Source organism: Perna viridis, chromosome 14, assembly GCF_037379345.1.
Source record: "Perna viridis isolate PV_CMFRI_1.1 ecotype Kerala chromosome 14, ASM3737934v1, whole genome shotgun sequence".
Lineage (NCBI taxonomy): Eukaryota > Metazoa > Mollusca > Bivalvia > Mytilida > Mytilidae > Perna > Perna viridis.
The window spans coordinates 15,062,238-15,084,765 of record NC_142458.1 but is presented as its reverse complement, the minus strand read 5'-3'; the positions used below and the strand labels follow the sequence as shown (position 1 = coordinate 15,084,765).

The following is a 22,528-nucleotide window of genomic DNA, read 5'->3' as shown; positions in this document are numbered from 1 at the left end:
AAGTAAATTTTCTTTATTCCTGAGTCCTAGACTATAACATTCTTATTAGAAACTTAATAGGCTTTGGTGATGGGTGTTTGCAAATGCAGCAATTAAAAACGGAGAACGGGAAATCTTTATATCATCATGGATTCTTGTCCTGCTTAGGAACGACCAAACTTACTTTGCAAACGTGACCGTTTGTACAGCGCTGGGACTTTTCCGACTCTTATACGTTTCAGAATATTCGCTACACTGCTCATTCTCCTCATGTTTGATACAGGGTTTGACAAATTCCCAACGCTGTAAGAACTATTTAATTTGCTCATAAAGGGTCGTATTGAACTGACATGCAACTAAATATAAATCATAAAATGTTGAATAATATTTAATTGTTGATTTGAAGACTTGAATCCGTCATAAATGAGAAAACATAAAGACTTCTGATAATTTCTGTTTAAAGGACAGATCACTTATTTGATGTTTACTTATATTCAAATACTGTGTCAAATTTTGTACTTTTTGGTCAATTCTGGTCATATTTTAGTAAGGAAATTATGTCAAAACCCAAAAGACAACTTCATCTTCATGCTTTTCGAAGTTTATGCTACAAGACGTAAAATTATGGCACATTATTACGTCATTACAATGAACTAACGCCATAAAATACTAGTGTTCCCTATGTTTATTTATAATTTACTATGTTATGAAAATGTTTTATGTTATTACGCTCGAAACGAACTCGAACCGATGTGACATTTAAGGGGATATCGCCCAAAGTAAATACAGTGTCCTAGACGACTTAGCCAGCTGGGCATTTATAGCATTGTTGCGAAGTTTAGATTTCACAATTTTAGTGCATGTTAATTTTAGATTGGGAAAAAATCAGTGTCGGTTCAATTTCAGTGGTGGCGTTAAGCATGTATTAAGAGTATTTGATTTACAAATTACCATATGATAGTATTATTGTTTTTAGCATTCATCCTGTCATTATATTTCTGAAAAGCAAATATGAACTTAAAGGACTATTGTTCCCCGATTAATTCATGTGATTATACAATGTAGTCTATTACTTGCAGTATACTAAATATTATTACCTGTTCCTTGCCCGCTAGGCGTCGTTGTTGTACTCGACGTAATTCCTAAAATATTTAAAGTAATTTGTTTTTATTCTTGCGTCCTAGACTATAACAAATTTTATTAAAAACTCATCCGTACATATTTTGATCAAGCAGTTGTGGTTTGGTATACTTCAAATGAAATGGGGCATGCGGCAATACGTAATTGTGTATAGGGAACTGGGGAATGTGGTATGGGCAAATAGAACTTTAGTATCAAACAAGGGCGAATGAGTTACAGGGCTATGGAGAATGGGGTATATAGGACAATTAGGGATGTGGTATGAGGCAAGCGGTCCATTTGGGATTGGGGTATTGGAAAAATAGGAAATAAGGAATGGTGTATTGTGCAATGGGCATTGGCTTCGGTGATGGGTTGTGGCAAATCTGGCATTTGAAACGGGGAATGGGATAATGTAATATTTGAATGAAGGAAAATGGAAGAGGATAAGTGGAAATCAAGGAGCTGTAACTGTCAACAAACATATGATTATTATAACAATTTGACAACATTTAAAGAGACGATGATATTCGGTATGCATCTTAATATGCATTTCTATAAATTGTCGGCGAGATGTTTTTTAAAGAAGTAGATGGCATTGATGCTACTCAGGATTTAGTGTCGTCAATAGTAAACTAGGGAATAATTGCTACTGTGTTTTTCAAATTGCTAACATTATCTCTAGTAATTTAGTGTGTAAGTGTGTCAATTTATTGTAAACAAATATTAAACACATTTGATGATGGAAAGCAGATAAAGCTTTTTACGGCAGTGCACTATTTGTTTTTTATTATTATTATTATTATTATTATTATTATTATTTTATTCGACTCCTTGTTCATTGTCTATTTTTTATTATCTTTAGTGATTTATCCTAACTCCGATTAACTTATTATTGTGAAATAACATTTTTTGTAACGCAGAACAGGGGCCTGTGTATGTGGATCATACCTCATCAAGGTCATGTCAAAAAGTGTTTACTAACATATTCAAATCAGCTCAACATTCAATATATGATTTTTTTAAAAATTCTTTATTTGAATTATTCGCCATTGTGATTTACCAACACACTAAAAATCCGTGTATTTCCCCTACAATAAAATAAACAAAACTGATTAATGTTCGGCTAGATAAGATGCAACTTCTCAGTGAAATAAGATGATAATTAAATGTACGTATGGCCAAGAAATTAACCATTGCACCAGAAAACAAAAACAAAAATAGCAGCTAACGACCCTTGTCATTCATCCATTTTCTTAGTAAGTCAGAATTTACAATCATAATAATTTTTCGACATTTAATTCAAGAATATCCAGTTATGCGCATATAAACAAAACTTGTCAATCAAGTGTCATTTTAAATTTTTAGTATTCATATTCTTAAAATTGTGACAACCGGAGTGGGGGTTAACCCACTATACCTCTCTTCGCGTTTTATGGTTTTAAGTAAATTTACGGTATATGTTACCTCTTTCTTTGCACTTCCTCTCTGTAATAAAATGTGATTTTCATTATAAATTACCAAGGTGTTTGAATAGTCTAAACTTTATAGATAAAAGATAAATAAACAACATTTGAAACGCATCACCATTGTGGAATAATCTTTGATATTGTATGTACAATTGTCAAGAATATGGATTTCGATATTTTGTTTAAAATGTGCTTAAAAAAACTGTAAATTGTTAGACAGAACTATTCTTAAACACACATTTTAGATCTAGGAATTTCATTTTCAAATTATTCTAGTTACTACACAATTTACAATTTCCGTTAATTCAAACTAACGATGTGTAATGTCATGCACTCTTCTGATGAATACTTAATAAACAAGTGAAGGGTTAGCTAATTTTAAAATTTCACGATATTGTTGACCAAGTAATGAAAATCATTTTTCTTTTCAAAATTATATATCATATACCATAATATGAAATTCAGCACTATTGTTACTCCGCAGATTCTAATAAGAAAAATAACAAAAAAAAAACCTTTCAGATATCTTGTCTCCAATACTTCAAACACGGTCAGAATCAAGATGATATATTTGAACATCATGACAAGATGATTAGAGAAACTATTATACCTGAAAAACAAATCCAAAACGAGTAGTTCACACAACATATGACTTTTATCCCTTATAGAAATACATTCCTTGTCTTTTAATAATGCAAACAATAATAGAAATCAAAACAACAATACTTCAATGCTTCTGTTTCAACAAAAGGATTTTATTATTTGTAGAGCAAAAACCAAACTATTGATTTGACGAGTTTTGGAAATATAGCGCTCTGAGGGTTGCGAGAATATTTAAAAAAAAATACAATACAGCTACATGTACAATAATAAAAAAAATCACCACTTAAAACCATACTAAACAACAAAATCTACATTAAAAACAAATAGAAATAAAAACAAAAATCATAGAAGGACAACACAAAAAAGAAGAATAAAGCGACAATATTACTGGGAAACCAATATTTCGAGTTGTTTCCCTGTGAAACTTAACCTACATTTAAAACAAACTTTTCAGCAATTTAAATGTAATTATAACGCTTCTTCTTCTCTGAAAGGAGCATCAGCGACGTCTTATATATGTAGAATGTAAGACCAGAACTATGAATGACTAAAACATATTCTGAAGGAAGTCGGTCGCCACGGAAGTAGATGATTGCGCAAGTGCGGATGTATGGTTTCATACATGAATTCTTTACAATGATTCCCTTTTCTTAATGCAAACGAAACTAAGATTTTACCTGGTGAAACAAAAAAAAAGTGTTGGAAAAGAAAAAGAAAGAGTCATCAAGAGAACCAAGAATCTAGCGGAAATCAAAAGAATGTAATCCAGGGACAAAGACCAGATATGGAAAACAGACACACACAAGAAAGAACATAAAATAACCAAAATAAAACTAGGAGCATGGACCAGATGCACGGTGTCGAATTAGAAAAAAAAACAAACATTAAAAGCACATAAAAGAAAATGCTCATCATGCATCACTACAAACATTCGTAGTCGTATAAACAGATAGGTGGAAAAGAAAAACGATAAAAATCATCATGAACAAGACATATATCATATCTATATTAGCATTCCCTAAAAAATGAGTCATATATTACAGAAAAGCTTAACGTAGAGACAGTTTAATGGACGGATAAGATAATTAAACTTTACCTCTACTTCGATTAGTAGGCCTAGGGACACAACTTAGGAATAAACGTATATTTGTATAATACCTGTAGTGACAGAGGAAGAAGATATTTTAAGGATGATAACGGTAAGAAAATATACGTTCAATATTCAATAAATAACTTCTTCTGTTACAGCTGACACATACTGGAATTGCAAATTGTGAAATGGCAAGATTTGTATATAAAGTAATTTGAAATTTCTATACAAGTTTCAGTTATGGATTTTTATGATTTTCAGTGTCTTTTAGTAAAGTTTCAATGCATTTTTTCTCAATAAAATGCTTTATGCAAATCGCTTATAATTACAAATGGCGAAATCATTTCATATGGTTGCTCATCTCAAAGCTAGATAAATAAGATAAGAGAGTGTAATGTTTTTTATTTATTTACAAGTCATGAGATGATTCGTGTAGGTCAACCCCAATCACGTAACCAGTTCTCCTTTGTCATTTGAATTGTGGACCTTTTTTATGCAAATCAAACACTTTAATTTGCGTATAAAATTGACATTTTGAAAGAGCCTTTGTTTTTGATTAGGTTGATTTAAGTGGGTGATTAATGTATGGTTTTCCCAAAATACGGATCAGATTACGTAAAAGAGTAATCAAGGGAACCAAGTTTACAGCGGTAATCAAAAGAATGTAATCCAGGGACAAAGACCAGACATGGAAAACAGACATACACAACAAAAGACATGAAGTAGCTAACATCTTACATACAAAGTAACAAAAGCAAATGAGCAACTCGGACTCTACTAAAAACTGGGAGCATAGACCAAGTGCACCGGTAGGGTAAGCGTCCTCTGCTTTTCTAGAAACACCCGCCGAGTTGCTCATAAAAAGTCAAGTCTGGGGTAGAAAAACGAGGAAAGTAAAACTATGACCCGTTGAATAAATCAGTTTTCATGGTGCAGATGGATACACCATAACGATCCACGAGTTCTGTTTCATGGTCGTCAAGATATCGTTAAATGGATATCAAGACTTTGAATAGAAATAGATTTGTACTTACATATATAAGTAGCGTATTTTCTGACCAATATGTCCGAGCTTAACAATTTTGATTGCCCACGTTGCTTGTTCCCTTTAAATCATAATATATTGTGACATACGTCAAAAGAGAAATTTCCGCCAATTTTAATCATGCTGATGATTCAGAATTTTTTTTTTTTTTGTTTGGTTAATATTGATGTTTCTATCAAATTAAATGTTAACATCCTTATTTTGTTCGTCCAATATACGCGGACGTAACAAAAATAGATATTTTACGCAAAAAATAAAAATATTTACATAAAAAAGCATATTGGTATTCTAAGCAATATAGGACCTCGAACGTGTGAGATATTGATATAATTATCAAAATAAATCATTAAATTCACAAAGTTCAAGGTCAAACCAAATAATGGATTCGGCACCAAGCTATCTACTCTGCTCCCTTCGAGGGCTATGGAATTAAAAATAAAAGACTCTCGAAGAGCCTGAATTGCAAACCATATCCTATTAACTCAGTATGTAAAGGTATCATTCTGAAAAAGATCTTATGTCGATGACTGAGTACCTAAGGCACTGTAAAATGTTGGAGTTGCCTTCAATGTGTTTTAGAACTCCATGCCATGTTATCCCACCGGAAGACGAAGGCATTTCCCCGTTATATATTTACTGAGAAAGAACATAAAATGAAGTTCAATTATGGCTATTCAACATTTTCATTATCGCCATTCGTATCAGGGCGACAATACTACATAAACTAAATATTGTTTCGATCAAAGCAAGTATAAAAAAATAGAGGAAAAATGGCCGTCCAGAACAAAGTTTTATCATCACGATTCAACTAAGAATATCATGTTTCCTATAAAAATCTTTTGAATGCAATCAACTGGTAAAAATGGCCGCAAATTAGGAGCTATTTTGAAAACGGCAGCCTTAAAAATTTTCAATACTGCAAGTCGACTCAAAATATGTTTATCTTATGTTAAGATTTCATTATTCTTTAATAATTCAGGAACAATTAGTGAAAAAAAAGCATTTCGACCCCTATGTTCTATTTATAGTAATGACGGTCTTGAAAAATTTTGGACTGGATACCGCAAGGAATAATTGGGCCAACTGGTACTTAACTGTGTTGCTCTTTTTTTCTGAAAAGAAGACTTTCAAAGTTAACAAACGTTGAAAACGAGAAAAACAAGCACACGTTTCTAGGGCCAAAATTCCTACATGGATGGTCGAATCATTTTGAAAATTTTGGCATAGGTCGGTCTTCTGATAGTGAAAAAAAAACTAACCCTGTCAGAGTTTTGCTAAATTCAACGGCTTTTCAGTTATTTGTTCTATTTTTATACAGCCATGTTTTTCAATAGATAAAAAAAATTAAACAATCAGTTTTTGCAGGATACCCTACGAAATAATTATGCCAACTTTCATTAAATTTGGTCACAAGGTTTCAGAGAAGATTTTCAAAGTTTAAATGTAAAAAACAAAAAAATATATGTTTCAACAGCCATAACTCCTACATCAGGCGATGAAATATATTGAAATTACAGCATAGGTCCGTCTTCTGATGATGAACAATCATATTACCATCGCCAGAATTTTTTTTTTGCGTCATTTTAAACAAAAATGTACTTTGACCCCTTGTTCTATATTAGTGATAGCGGCCATGTTTTAAAAGTTTTTTTTTAATAAACGATCAGTTTGCGCAAGATCCTCTTAAAACAATTATGTCAAATTTCATTCTAATTGGTCAAGCAGTTTCAGGGGAGAAGATGTTTGAAAAAAAAGCTAATGAGGACAGATGACGAAGGACGCAATGTATTGGCAATCGCTCCCATGGCCTTCAGGCCATGAAAGTAATAAGGATTCAAAGACCAGTCAACATTCACGGACCCCGCATGAGGAAATCAGAACTACGCTTTTAACGTGATCTGTGACCATTCAAGGTAATGCTTGCTTACAAAAACGAATACTAAAGCAGCTGCTTTCTTTAAGCAACGGCACTTGACTTTGTCTACCTTGATTGACGAAGAGAACAAGAAACGAACGTTTACAAATAGACTTGATTGAGGTCCCTCTTCACTCTTATGAGGCTGACTTTATAGCTGATCTGATCCGAAGCAAAGCATATCGTTTAGCTATGTCCTTTAATCTCAGTTTCCGCTATATAGATGACGTATTATCTTTAAACAATCCTAATTTTGGGGATTTGATACATCGCATCTACCACAACGAACTTGAAATAAAGGATACTATAGACACTGTTAAGTCAGCCTCATATCTTATGGTTATGTTGCTACAAGATTGAAGTCATCACTATAAAAGTTTTATGGCCGTCATTATGAACTCATGGATCGTTAGGGTGTATCCATCTACACCATGAAAACTGATTTGTTCAATGTGTCATAGTTTTCCTTCCCTCTTTCGTATACCCAGGATTTACTTTTTATGAGCAACTCGGCGGGTGTCTCTAGAAAAGCAGAAGACGCTAACCCTACAGGTGCACCTGATCCATACTCCGAGTTACTGATTTGCTTTTGTTACTTTGTATGTATGATTTTAGTTACACTAAGTTCTTTGTTGTGTATGTCTGTTATCCATGTCTGGTCTTTGTCATTCTTTTGATTACCGCTTCAACCTTGGTTCCCTTGATTACTCTTTATATTTATGACACAGAATCTATATTATTCTCTCTGATAACTCCACTTATATCTGTCGTGAAAGAGTTTATCCTTCAATAACTAGTAGCTTGATATCAGAGATACATATATATTCTCAAATATGAAGCGAGGGACTTGTAGCAAGTCTAGTGTAATAGAAATTATTTTATGTTTATAAGTTAATGGTGAATCGAATCGGACGATTAACGAATGAGGTGACTATTTTCTTCTGTTTTTTTAACAATAATGGGAGAACGATGTCACCAAAATGGTAGTCAATTCAAGTTTAACCTTGACCGTAGAAGCCAGATTATAGGCTGACAGGCAGTTAACATGTAATACCAAGTGTTTATAAAGCAAGGATCTTTTTTAGTTTCGTATCTTCAACATAGCTTGTGTCTTAAGGTTTGTTAATTATGAAGATAAATAAATCCTAGTTGATGCAAAACTGTAAAAGGCATTATCATTACAAAATATCAATATATTCAACTTCGTCCTCTTACTCATTACACCTCCTTAATATTTTTAGAGAAAATTCGTAAATGTTATGTCACCAATGTCAAAGACTTTGATTGGAGTTACCATGGAAGTAAAGAATATTCTCAGACTTAACGTGGCTCGTTGGTTTTAAAATTCCGGCAAACTGTGTCAGGTGATGCGCATGTTTCCATTGTTGTCGTAAAACCATTAGTTCGTTCAAATGTGTCTAAATATTTATGAGTCAGTTAACACGGTCTGTTAAAATCAATTGTTTTACAAGGTATGATGAATAAAATATCTTGTTTTAGTGTGTTCAAATACGATCCTATTAATGTTCTTTGCTTCCGTTAATGTCTGCGTCAATGCTGTAGTATTTTTTACAATTTTGTGTCGCTGAGGCCTGCGCTCGACGGACACACTACCCACCCCTCCGTATAACATCAAACTCATTGCAGTGAGACAAAGGCAATAGCAATTTATTAAAAATTGATAAAAAAAATTATTTCTTGCCACTCATAGCCCCAGAAGGTGAAGAAATCACCCATTCTACATTATGTGGTATAAGTGTGCATAGTGAAACCTGTTTAAACCATACCAGTGAGAAGGCAGCAAAAACAAACACAGATGATAAAATATTTAACTTCAAACAATTTTTCATGTGCTTCATAAAATATACCAACTTTAACATTTAAACAATCATAAGTAAATTAATAAATTAAATATTCTTACCCCATATATTTGACCAAGTCATTTCATTTACTATATATTTTATATTTTATATTTCGCACATGTACATATTTTACATGTGTATTGACTTTTTGCCCGACACTTAGGCGGATCGATGGAATGGTCCCACGGTACACCCCTTGCCAAAACCAAAGAAGCACAAACTATTTATAAAATGTTGTATTAACGTTTTCATATTTGTCATGATAACCTTGTAAAAATGTTTATATGCTGTTTGAATATATGGTTACAAAGAATTAAAAAAGTTTTCATGACATTAAAAATTATAAATTATAAAGATGTTTTCGATAAATGTTTTCTTGAAACATATAACAATCTGATGTTATCAAAGTTGATTTAATGTTTGTAAAATAAATTATGTTATCAAAACCATGATGGAAACATTTTCTTTACATTGTCAGAAAATATTTATAACACGTTATGTAAAAATGTTTTCCACATCGTTTTGTATATATATATATATATATATATATATATATATATATATTTGGTTTTACCATTTGATACTGTTCTATATAATAAAGAACATATGTCGTAAAAAGATAATTTAGAGTTGACTTGTATGTTCAAAACAATAACAAATTATAACAATGCTCTACACAGTCAATCTGTAAAGAAAAACCTACTGAAAATAGCAGTTCAAATGTGGCGGATCCATAGGATTGTCCCACGGCGCAACGAAACACCCTCTTGGTCAACTTTAATTGTCCAAGGTGGCTTTTCTTAGTGTACAGCTGATATATCTTTTTGTGTTGATGAGCATGCTAAATACACATTTCCGCGAGGTACAGCTTGCTGATTGGGTTGAACAAAGGAATGTTCCTCGCGGAAGTGTATCTTGAATACGTCCTACACATGCTCATCGACAATACCAAAGCTAACACAAAGGGTCTATAAACATTTAAGGTAATAATTGATTGAATTGATATACCCTTAAGTGTCAAATTGACCGAAAAGGGATAAAGGTGTTAGCATATTTACCAAGAATTTAATTGTCAAGGCGTATCATATTAAAGTAATTGACCAGATCCCCAACCTCTAGACATTAACGGTAAGTTCAGTTACTCAGAATTATCATATGCAGTAGATGCTGGTATATTACTGCACATTAAAGAAAATAATATAATAAAAGCAAAATAGTTTCGTTTGTCATCTATTTTTTTTAAACTTCTCTTAAAAAATTCATATGGTGAAACGTTACTTCCTTACTTAACCACGTCAAAATACTTCAATATGTCAATAATGAATATATATTTAAATATGTGGTGGTTTCCAACTAGCCATTTGTTATACGGACTTCCCCCTAGATTTTATCAGTTCGGTAATTGTGTTATTAACCGTCGCACATACATAAATCATTGTTAACAAAATATTACTCCTTTCCAATACTTTAAAGTTATTCAGTTATAATTGGTGTTAAATTATGGATAAGCTGCTTTCATTTAGAAAACAAAATTATTAAACTCTGTAATAGCAGTGGCGGATCCATTTTAAGATAAAAAGGGGGGGGGCAAAAAAATTCCTTCACAGGATCACTGGCGAGGATCACGAAGTCAGTGTTTTTCATGTTTAATACACACAGTTGAACAAGTTATTTTTCTAAGCAGGGTACCAGCTCACAACCTCTAGGTCACCAAGGATCCATGGGCTTTATTGGAGGATGCTGTGATAGTATTTTCATCCCAATTTTCGAATTAGGAGGTTGTGATAGTCGAGAATGCTCATGATGACATCTGTTCAAAGCGTCACTATTTGAAAAATATAAAGACTAATATTCATAACCACTGTCATTTCTTGTTAATTAGGTGTTGGTACTTTTCCTTGCAAAGTGCAACTCAGAGATAGTCAGAAATACCAACTTCTACTGATAATTTTTAATTGTAGATTATAAAAACTTTATTTGGATCCCCCGTTCTTAAGTTCCTAAGTATGGGACCCCGAGAGAAAATTATAGTGTTCTTTGTCAGGAAGACGTGTTGGCCTCATGTATCTATCTTCTTAAAATTGCTTTTGCAAACATGTTCGCTTTCATAATTGCCATCAAAACTACTGATAACGACATGTAAACGTGGTCAATGCACACGACAAGCTGACAAAACATTTCTGGAAAAATGGAAAAGAACAAAAAAACAAAAAAAACAAAAACACGCATTTCAAACGATTTGGTTGGGAAAATGCACTATCAAGCCAACTGATGTTCGTTTGGGAATACCCGGTTTTTTTCTGGATCCGCCACTATGACAAAGGTATTTGGACGTTGCTTTCTGCGTTTCATGACATTTTATTCGTATTTTTTTTATTTATTTATTTTCTTTCTTTTAACCTTTTAGATCTAGCTTTTGTTCACTTACATTTTGTGTATTTATTATTCATGTATATATTTTAGTATTTATTTGTTCATGTGTTTTATTCCATCTTACAATTTTGTCATGTGTCCAAAAATATATATCTATTTAAATTTCCAGTGATTCTCAAATCATCTACACGAATTCCACATTTTATGTACAATTGTACAACTGTTTTAAATGAACATACAATTATAGGAGATAAAAAAATTTCTTCCAAGAGGATGCCCATGAAAATACCATTACTTCAACATGCTTTAATCCGCCAAAAATTCCATGTTATTTCGGCGTCTTGTAAAAGGAGACAGATGTTTTTTAGTGAAAACTAATCTACGTCTATTACCTTTAAGTCAGTTCCAGTTTTTTCTTTTGTAATTTTCACTTTCAATTAGAAATTTGTTAATATATGCTTATCAAAACATAATGGCATGACTCTTACTTTGAGGTGTACTCTGCTTTTCAATGTTCTGTATCTGTACCTAAATTATACCACAACTATCATTGCCAAATACAAACTATATCCCTCTTTTGGCTTCTTTTATACAAGAAGTGACACTATACATAAGTAAATGTTTCAGTGTATTTTACCTCCTTCTTTGCACTTCCTGGCTGTAACAAAGTGTGACTTACATAAATTACCACGGTGTTTGAATAGTCTTAACTTCATAGATAAAAGATAAAAGCAACGTTTAAGACGCAATGCCAATGTCAAATAAACAAGGTATTGTATGTACATTTGGCCAAAATAAGAACAAAGCGCAGTGTGTGAACTATTCTTTAGCACACAAATTAAATCAAGGATCATTTCAAAATCACTCTGGCTACATTTTTGTACTATATGCTTCAAACTTACGGAATACAAACAAAAACACACGACAACCTAGTCGCCAGTGGAATGGAAGAGAAGTAAACATTTATCTTACAAACTTTAACTAGTTTCACTTCAGTGAGTAACTTAACGTTAAATTTAGCATTATCAATCACACAAAGAAAACGAAACCTTTCAGATATCTTGTCTCCATTACTTCAAAAGCCATCAAAATCAAGACGATATATTTGACCATCATGACAAGATTGATATGGAAACTGTTAAACCTGAAAAACAAAACGTTCCGAATGATTTACAAAAACGCTAAAAGCAATATTAAGTCAAGTGCTTATCTTAAATTTCGGAAGACATGCGCCCTTTGTGGTACAAACGTACAAGAACCAAATTTATTTATTTAACAAACAAAACTTAAAGGTAAAACTGATAGACAGTATTATGGGGACATTTTACTGTGAGACGGGAGTTTTTACCATTTAAATATTATGTAACCGTCAACAAAAAATGCAGCAGTTGTATTTTGATCGTAATTGTGATGGTTCTGTCGGTACAGGTAACGTATGGTTTTACTCATATGGTCATTGTCGCCTTTTTTGTCGTAAATATTCAATAAATCTTACAAAATGGTGTTATAATACTATAAGGCTAGTGAATTCCGCTTATACATTTTTATTGTTGTCATAATATATGTTAATAAATATGTAATTTCATATTGGCCCTGTTATAGGTTTGAGGTCTGTCAACGTCTTTTTGATTAGTTTACAACTAACTTTCTTACTAGAACACACGTTTGAGCTCTTATGTGACATTTGCATGATTTACATGCATCGTTAATACTAGAAATTGATTATGTTGCATGATATATTTCCTTATACATGAAATGGAAACAATGCAGAGTTGTAAATATTGTAACCTACGTGTATTACCTTGGACGCAAATTATAGTTTGCTAAACATTATGTCATCAGTATCAGTGTTCAATAAAGCAATTACATCAGGGTTTTCTTAGTTGTTTTCGATAGTTATAGTTTATGAGCTGACATAATAGATGACCCAGACTGAACTATGACCGTTCAGTATGATGCTGGAGTACGTGACATATATCATCGATATGTTTGTTAACATTTATCTTGTTTGAAAGGATTGATGCTGCAAATATATCGGTTGATTTTACAAATATTTCATATATTGCTATATTGACCCAAAAATAGTTACGTAAATTTACTGCATTTATCGGCAATAGGAATCGCGTTTGCCTGCAAATATTCTATCATAGAAGGACAACACAAAAAAGAAGAATAAAGCGACAATATTACTGGGAAACCAATATTTCGAGTTGTTTCCCTGTGAAACTTAACTTACATTTAAAACAAACTTTTCAGCAATTTAAATGTAATTATAACGCTTCTTTATCTCTGAAAGGAGCATCAGCGACGTCTTATATATGTAGAATGTAAGACCAGAACTATGAATGGCTAAAACATATTCTGATGGAAGTCGGTCGACACGGAAGTAGATGATTGCGCAAGTGCGGATGTATGGTTTCGTACATGAATTCTTTACAATGATTCCCTTTTCATAATGCAAACGAAACTAAGATTTTACCTGGTGAAACAAAAAAAAGTGTTGGAAAAGAAAAAGAAAGAGTCATCAAGAGAACCAAGAATCTAGCGGAAATCAAAAGAATGTAATCCAGGGACAAAGATCAGATATGGAAAACAGACACACACAAGAAAGAACATGAAATAACCAAAATAAAACTAGGAGCACGGGGTCGAATTAGAAAAAAACAAACATTAAAAGCACATAAAAGAAAATATTCATCATGCATCACTACAAACATTCGTAGTCGTATAAACAGATAAGTGGAAAAGAAAAACGATAAATGTCATCATGAACAAGAAATATATCATATATATCTTAGCATTCCCTAAAAAAATGAGTCATATATTACAGAAAAGCTTAACGTAGAGACGGTTTAATGGACGGATAAGATAATTAAACTTTACCTCTACTTCGATTAGTAGGCCTAGGGGCACAAGTTGGGGATAAACGTATATTTGTATGATACCTGTAGTGACAGAGGAAGAAGATATTTTAAGGATGATAACGGTAAGAAAATATACGTTCAATATTTAATAAATAACTTCTTCTGTGACAGCTGACACATACTGGAATTGCAAATTGTGAAATGGCAAGATTTGTATATAAAGTAATTTCTATACAAGTTTCAGTTATGGATTATTATGATTTTCAGTGTGTTTTAGTAAAGTTTCAATGCATTTTTTCTAAATAAAATGCTTTATGCAAATCGCTTATAATTACAAATGGCAAAATCATTTCATATGGTTGCTCATCTCAAAGCTAGATAAATAAGATAAGAGCGTGTAATGTTTTTATTTATTTACAAGTCATGAGATGATTCGTGTAGGTCAACCCCAATCATATAACCAGTCCTCCTTTGTCATTTGAACTTTTTATATAAATCAAACACTGTATTAAATTGACATTTTGAAAGAGCCTTTGTTTTTGATTAGGTTGATTTAAGTGGGTGATTAATGTATGGTTTTCCCAAAATACAGATCAGTATACATTGCGTAAAAGAGTAATCAGGGGAACCAAGTTTATAGCGGTAATCAAAAGAATGTAATCCAGGGACAAAGACCAGACATGGAAAACAGACATACACAACAAAAAACATGAAGTAGCTAAAATCTTACATCCAAAGTAAAAAAAAGCAAATGAGCAACTCGGACTCTACTAAAAACTGGGAGCATAGACCAAGTGCACCGGTAGGGTAAGCGTCCTCTAATTTTCTAGAAACACCCGCCGAGTTGCTCATAAAAAGTCAAGTCTGGGGTAGAAAAACGAGGAAAGGAAAACTATGACCCGTTGGACAAATCAGTTTTCATGGTGCAGATGGATACACCATAACGATCCACGAGTTCTGTTTCATGGTCGTCAAGATATCGTTAAATGGATATCAAGACTTTGAATAGAAATAGATTTGTACTTACATATATAAGTAGCGTATTTTCTGACCAATATGTCCGAGCTTAACAATTCTGATTGCCCACGTTGCTTGTTTCCTTTAACTCATAATATATTGTGACATACGTCAAAAGAGAAATTTCCGCCAATTTTAATCATGCTGATGATTCAGAATTTTCTTTTTTTTTTTTGGTTAATATTGATGTTTCTATCAAATTAAATGTTCAACATCCTTCTTTTTTTCGTCCAATATACGCGGACGTAACAGAAATAGATGTTTTACGCAAAAAATAACAATATTTACATAAAAAAGCATATTGGTATTCTAAGCAATATAGGACCTCGAACGAATGAGATATTGATATAATTATCAAAATAAATCATTAAATTCACAAAGTTGAAGATCAAACCAAATAATGGATTCGGTACCAAGCTATATACTCTGCCCCCTTCGAGGGCTATGGAATTAAAAACAAAAGACTCTCGAAGAGCCTGAATTGCAAACCATGTCCTATTAACTCAGTATGTAAAGGTATCATTCTGAAAAAGATCTTATATCGATGACTGAGTACCTAAGGCACTGTAAAATGTTGGAATTGCCTTCAATGTGTTTTAGAACTCCATGCCATGTTATCCCACCGAAAGACGAAGGCATTTCCCCGTTATATATTTACTGAGAAAGAACATAAAATGAAGTTCAATTATGGCTATTCAACATTTTCATTATCGCCATTCGTATCAGGGCGACAATACTATATAAACAAAATATTGTTTATATCAAAGCAAGTATAAAAAATAGAGGAAAAATGGCCGTCCAGAACAAAGTTTTATCATCACGATTCAACTAAGAATATCATGTTTCCTATAAAAAATCTTTTGAATTCAATCAACTGGTTAAAATGGCCGCAAATTAGGAGCTATTTTGAAAACGGCAGTCTAAAAAATTTTCAATACTGCAAGTCGACTCAAAATATGTTTATCTTATGTTAAGCTTTCATTATTCTTTAATAATTCAGGAACAATTAGTGAAAAAAAGCATTTCGACCCCTATGTTCTATTTATAGAAATGACGGTCATGAAAAATTTTGGACTGGATACCACAAGGAATAATTGGGCCAACTGGTACTTAACTGTGTTGCTCTTTTTTTCTGAAAAGAAGACTTTCAAAGTTAAAAAAAGGTGAAAACGAGAATAACAAGCAAATGTTTCAAGGGCCAAAATTCCTACATGGATGGACGAATCATTTTGAAAATTTTGGCATAGGTCGGTCTTCTGATAGTGAAAAATAACTAACCCTGTCTGAGTTATTTGCAAAATTGTGTTTTTGGCCCGTCTGTTCTATGTTAGACAGCCATGTTTTTCAATAGATAAAAAAAATTAAACAATCAGTTTGTGCAGGATACCCTACGAAATAATTATGCCAAATTTCATTAAATTTGGTCACAAGGTTTCAGGTTAGATTTTCAAAGTTTAAATGTAAAAAAACAAAAAAATATATGTTTCAACAGCCATAACTCCTACATCAGGCGATGAAATATATTGAAATTACAGCATAGGTCGGTCTTCTGATGATGAACAATAATATTACCATCGCCAGAATTTTTTTTTGTTTTTGCGTTATTTAGAAAAAAATGTACTTTGACCCCTTTGTTCTATATTAGTGATAGCGGCCATGTTTGATTGTTTTTTTTTTTCAAATAAACGATCAGTTTGCGCAAGATACTCTTAATGTCAAATTTCATTCCAGTTGGTCAAGCAGTTTCAGAGGAGAAGATGTTTGAAAAAAAGCTAATGAGGACAGACGACGAAGGACGCAATGTATTGGCAATCGCTCCCATGGCCTTCAGGCCAAGTAAGTAATAAGGATTCAAGGACCAGTCAACATTCACGGACCCCGCATGAGGAAATCAGAACTACGCTTTCAACGTGATCTGTGACCATTCAAGGTAATGCTTGCTTACAAAACGAATACTAGAGCAGCTGCTTTCATAAAGCAACGGCACTTGACTTTGTCTACCTTGATTGACGAAGAGAACAAGAAATGAACGTTTACAAATAGACTTGATTGAGGTCCCTCTTCACTCTTATGAGGCTGACTTTATAGCTGATCTGATCCGAAGCAAACATATCATTTAGCTAGGTCCTTTAATCTCAGTTTCCGCTATAAAAATGATGTATTATCTTTAAACAATCCTAATTTTGGGGATTTGATACATCGCATCTACCACAACGAACTTGAAATAAAGGATACTACAGACACTGTTAAGTCAGCCTCATATCTTATGGTTATGTTGCTACAAGATTGAAGTCATCACTATAAAAGTTTTATGGTCGTCATCATGAACTCATGGATCTTTAGGGTGTATCCATCTACACCATGAAAACTGATTTGTTCAATGTGTCATAGTTTTCCTTCCCTCTTTCGTCTACCCCGGATTGACTTTTTATGAGCAACTCGGCGGTTGTCTCTAGAAAAGCAGAAGACGCTAACCCTACAGGTGCACCTGATCCATGCTCCAACATGGAGAACGATGTCACCAAAATGGTAGTCAATTCAAGTTTAACCTTGACATTTGAAGCCAGATTATAGGCTGACAGGCAGTTAACATGTAATACCAAGTGTTTATAAAGCGAGGATCTTTTTTAGTTTCGTATCTTCAACATAGCTCGTGTCTTAAGGTTTGTTAATTATGAAGATAAATAAATCCTAGTTGATGCAAAACTGTAAAAGGCATTATCATTACAAAATATCAATATATTCAACTTCGTCCTCTTACTGATTACACCTCTTTAATATTTTTAGAGACAATTCATAACTGTCTGTTATGTCACCAATTTCAAAGACTTTGATTGGAGTTACCATGGAGGTAAAGAATATTCTCAGACTTAACGTGGCTCGTTGGTTTTAAAATTCCGGCAAACTGCGTCAGGTGATGCGCATGTTTCCATTGTTGTCGTAAAACCATTAGTTCGTTCAGATGTGTCTAAATATTAATAATGAGTCAATTAACACGGTCTGTTAAAATCAATGGTTTTACAAGGTATGATGAATAAAATATCTTGATTTAGTGTGTTCAAATAAGATCCTATTAATGTTCTTTGCTTCCGTTAATGTCTGCGCCAGTGCTGTAGTATTTTTTACAATTTTGTGTCGCTGAGGCCTGCGCTCGACGGACACACTACCCACCCCTCCGTATAATATCAAATTCATTGTCATCATAAGCAGTACAGTAGCATTTAAAATCTGCTAGGTGATGTGGTTGAAAATGTTTCAATTTGCAGTGAGACAAAGACAATAGCAATTTATTAAAAATTGATAAAAAACATTTATTTCTTGCCACTCATAGCCCCAGAAGGTGAAGAAATCACCCATTCTACATTATGTGGTATAAGTGTGCATAGTGAAACCTGTTTAAACCATACCAGTGAGAAGGCAGCAAAAACAAACACAGATGATAAAATATTTAGCTTCAAACAATTTTTCATGTGCTTCGTAAAATATACCAACTTTAACATTTAAACAATCATAAGTAAATTAATAAATTAAATATTCTTACCCCATATATTTGACCAAGTCATTTCATTTACAATGTATTTTATATTTTATATTTCGCACATGTACATATTTTACATGTGTATTGACTTTTTGCCCGACACTTAGGCGGATCGATGGAATGGTCCCACGGAACACACCTTGCCAAAACCAAGGAAGCACAAACTATTTATAAAATGTTGTATTAACGTTTTCATATTTGTCATGATAACCTTGTAAAAATGTTTATATGCTGTTTGAATATATGGTTACAAAGAATTAAGTTTTCATGACATTTAAAATAATAAAGATGTTATCGATAAATGAAACATATAGTATTCTGATGTTATCAAAATTAATTTTAATGTTTGTAAAATAAATTATGTTATCAAAACCATGATGGAAACATTTTCTTTACATTGTCAGAAAAAATTTATAACACGTTATGTAAAAATGTTTTCCACATCGTTTAGTATATATATATATTTGGTTTTAACATTTGAAACAAGTACTGTTGTACATAATAAAGAACATATGTCGTAAAAAAATTATTTAGAGTTGACTTGTATGTTCAAAACAATAACAAATCATAACAATGCTCTACACAGTCAATCTGTACAGAAAAACCTACTGAAAATAGCAGTTCAAATGTGGCGGATCCATAGGATTGTCCCACGGCGCAACGAAACACCCTCTTGGTCAACTTTAATTGTTCAAGGTGGCTTTTCTTAGTGTACAACTGATATATCTTTTTGTGTTGATGAACATGCTAAATACACATTTCCGCGAGGTACAGCTTGCTGATTGGGTTGAACAAAAGAATTTTCCTCGCGGAAGTGTATCTTGAATACGTCCTACACATGCTCATCGACAATCCCAAAGCTAACACAAAGGGTCTATAAGCCTTTAAGGTAATAATTGATTGAATTGATATACCCTTAAGTGTCAAATTGACCGAAAAGGGATAAGTGTGTTAGCATATTTACCAAGAATTTAATTGTCAAGACGTATCATATTAAAGTAATTGATCAGATCCCCAACCTCTAGACATTAACGGTAAGCTCAGTTACTCAGAATTATCATATGCAGTAGATGCTGGTATATTACCGCACATTAAAGAAAATAATATAATAAAAGCAAAATAGTTTCGTTTGTCATCTATTTTTTTTTTAACCTTCTCTTAAAAAATTCATATGGTGAAACGTTACTTCCTTACTTAACCACGTCAAAATACTTCAATATGTCAATAATGAATATATATTTAAATATGTGGTGGTTTCCAACTAGCCATTTGTTATACGGACTTCCCCCTAGATTTTATCAGTTCGGTAATTGTGTTATTAACCGTCGCACATACATAAATCATTGTTAACAAAATATTACTCCTTTCCAATACTTTAAAGTTATTCAGTTATAATTGGTGTTAAATTATGGATAAGCTGCTTTCACTTAGAAAACAAAATTATTAAACTCTGTAATAGCAGTGGCGGATCCAGTTTGAGATAAAAGGTGGGGGGCAAAAAAATTCGTTAACAGGATCACTGGCGAGGATCACGAAGTCAGTGTTTTTCATGTTTAATACACACAGTTGAACAATTTATTTTTCTAAGCAGGGTACCAGCTCACAACCTCTAGGTCACCAAGGATCCATGGGCTTTATTGGAGGATGCTGTGATAGTATTTTTAGCCTAGAAAACGTCCCAATTTTCGAATTAGGAGGTTGTGATAGTCGAGAATGCTCATGATGACATCTGTTCAAAGCGTCACTATTTGAAAAATATAAAGACTAATATTCATAACCACTGTCATTTCTTGTTAATTAGGTGTTGGTACTTTTCCTTGCAAAGTGCAACTCAGAGATAGTCAGGAATACCAACTTCTACTGAGAATTTTTAATTGTAGATTATAAAAACTTTATTTGGATCCTCCGTTCTTAAGTTCCTAAGTATGGGACCCCGAGAGAAAATTTTAGTGTTCTTTGTCAGGAAGACGTGTTGGCCTCATGTATCTATCTTCTTAAAATTGCTTTTGCAAACATGTTCGTTTTCATAATTGCCATCAAAACTACTGATAACGACATGTAAACGTGGTCAATGCACACGACAAGCTGACAAAACATTTCTGGAAAAATGGAAAAGAACAAAAAAAGTAAAAGAAAGCAAAAACACACATTTCAAATGATTTGGTTGGGAAAATGCACTATCAAGCCAATTGATGTTCGTTTGGGAATACCCGGTTTTTTTCTGGATCCGCCACTATGACAAAGGTATTTGGGCGTTGCATTCTGCGTTTCATGACATTTTATTCGTATTTTTTTTTTTTTCATTTATTTTCCTTCTTTTAACCTTTTAGATCTAGCTTTTGTTCACTTACATTTTGTGTATTTATTATTCAAGCATATATTTTAGTAGCGTTTTCAACTTATTGGGTTATTTTCAAAATTATTTTATTTTTCAAATCATCTGTCCAAATTCTCGGCCAAATCATATAAAACTATAAAGGATGGAGTTATACCCTAAATCTCTCTTATTTGTTCATGTGTTTTATTCCATCTTACAATTTTGTCATGTTTCCAAAAATATATATCTATTTAAATTTCCAGTGATTCTCAAATCATCTACACGAATTCCATATTTTATGTACAATTGTACAACTGTTTTAAATGAACATACAATTATAGGAGATAAAGAATTTCTTCAAAGAGGATGCCCATGAAAATACCATTACTTCAACATGCTTTAATCCGCCAAAAATTCCATGTAATTCCGGCTTCTTGTAAAAGGAGACAGATGTCTTTTAGTGAAAACTAATCTACGATTTTGAGTTTTCGATAGTTTTATGAGCTGACAGAATAGATTACCCAGACTGAACTATGACCGTTCAGTATGATGATGGAGTACGTGATATATATCATCGATATGTTTGTTAACATTTATCTTGTTTGACAGGATTGATGCTGCAAATATATCGGTTGATTTTACAAATATTTCATATATTGCTATATTGACCCAAAAAATAGTTACGTAAATTTACTGCATTTATCGGCATTGGAATCGTGTTTGCCTGCAAACATTCTATACAAGTGTCTCCTATGTGCAAAGAAAAAGATTATAATATCTTACCATTTGTACTTGTATTAGAAACCTCGAGAATCCTCGTGTTAAAATAAGAAAAATAACAAGTCTGACTTAGTTATCAAAGCCAACATATTCATATTAAGAAGCAGTCATTGTAACAATCATGCAAATTCTTTCGTATGCGATGCACCTCCAAAAAGGCTTTGTTTTGTTTTTGTTATTAAGTTGTTTTGTGGATGAGTAATCAAGGGAACTAAGGTTATAGCGGTAATCAAAAGAATGTAATCCAGGGACAAAGACCAGACATGGAAAACAGACATACACAACAAGGAACAAAGTAACTAAAATCATACATACAAAGTAACAAAAGTAAATGAGCAACTCGGACTCCACTAAAAACTGGGAGCATGGACCAGGTGCACTGGTAGAGTAAGCATCCTCTGCTTTTCTTGAAACACCCGCCGAGTTGGTCATAAAAGTCAAGTCCAGGGTAGACAAACGAGGAAAGGAAAACTATGACCCGTTGAATAAATCAGTTTTCATGGTGCTGATGGATACACCATAATGATCCACGAGTTCATGATGACAACCATAAAACG

The 22,528-nt window shown here is 32.8% G+C and overlaps 1 protein-coding gene and 1 long non-coding RNA gene across 6 annotated transcripts in view; both read right to left on the bottom strand.

Moving 5' to 3' along the window:
• LOC148598339 (uncharacterized) overlaps positions 1-22,044 on the bottom strand; it is a 30,220-nt gene extending 8,176 nt beyond the window's left edge. Inside the window, exons 1-4 of one of the 5 annotated variants that reach the window (XM_088561181.1) lie at positions 21,975-22,044; positions 3,083-3,177; positions 2,566-2,586; positions 1,077-1,121 (exon numbers count right to left, since the gene is read on the bottom strand). In XM_088561181.1, the coding sequence (XP_088417307.1) occupies positions 1,077-1,121; positions 2,566-2,586; positions 3,083-3,149 (133 nt within the window). In that variant the 5' untranslated portion in view covers positions 3,150-3,177; positions 21,975-22,044. Of the gene's footprint in view, positions 1-1,076; positions 1,122-2,565; positions 2,587-3,082; positions 3,178-3,604; positions 3,706-4,266; positions 4,348-5,294; positions 5,403-15,346; positions 15,440-21,974 lie in introns of those variants that run through there. The other 4 variants (XM_088561179.1, XM_088561178.1, XM_088561182.1 and 1 more) reach the window with 4 other exon arrangements.
• On the bottom strand, positions 11,556-14,376 carry LOC148598340 (uncharacterized). The gene is made up of 3 exons (XR_015918485.1): positions 14,339-14,376; positions 12,505-12,599; positions 11,556-12,113 (listed from the first exon to the last, which is right to left on the bottom strand). It is a non-coding gene; the product is annotated as an uncharacterized LOC148598340 (long non-coding RNA).
• Positions 22,045-22,528: the final 484 nt, after the last annotated feature.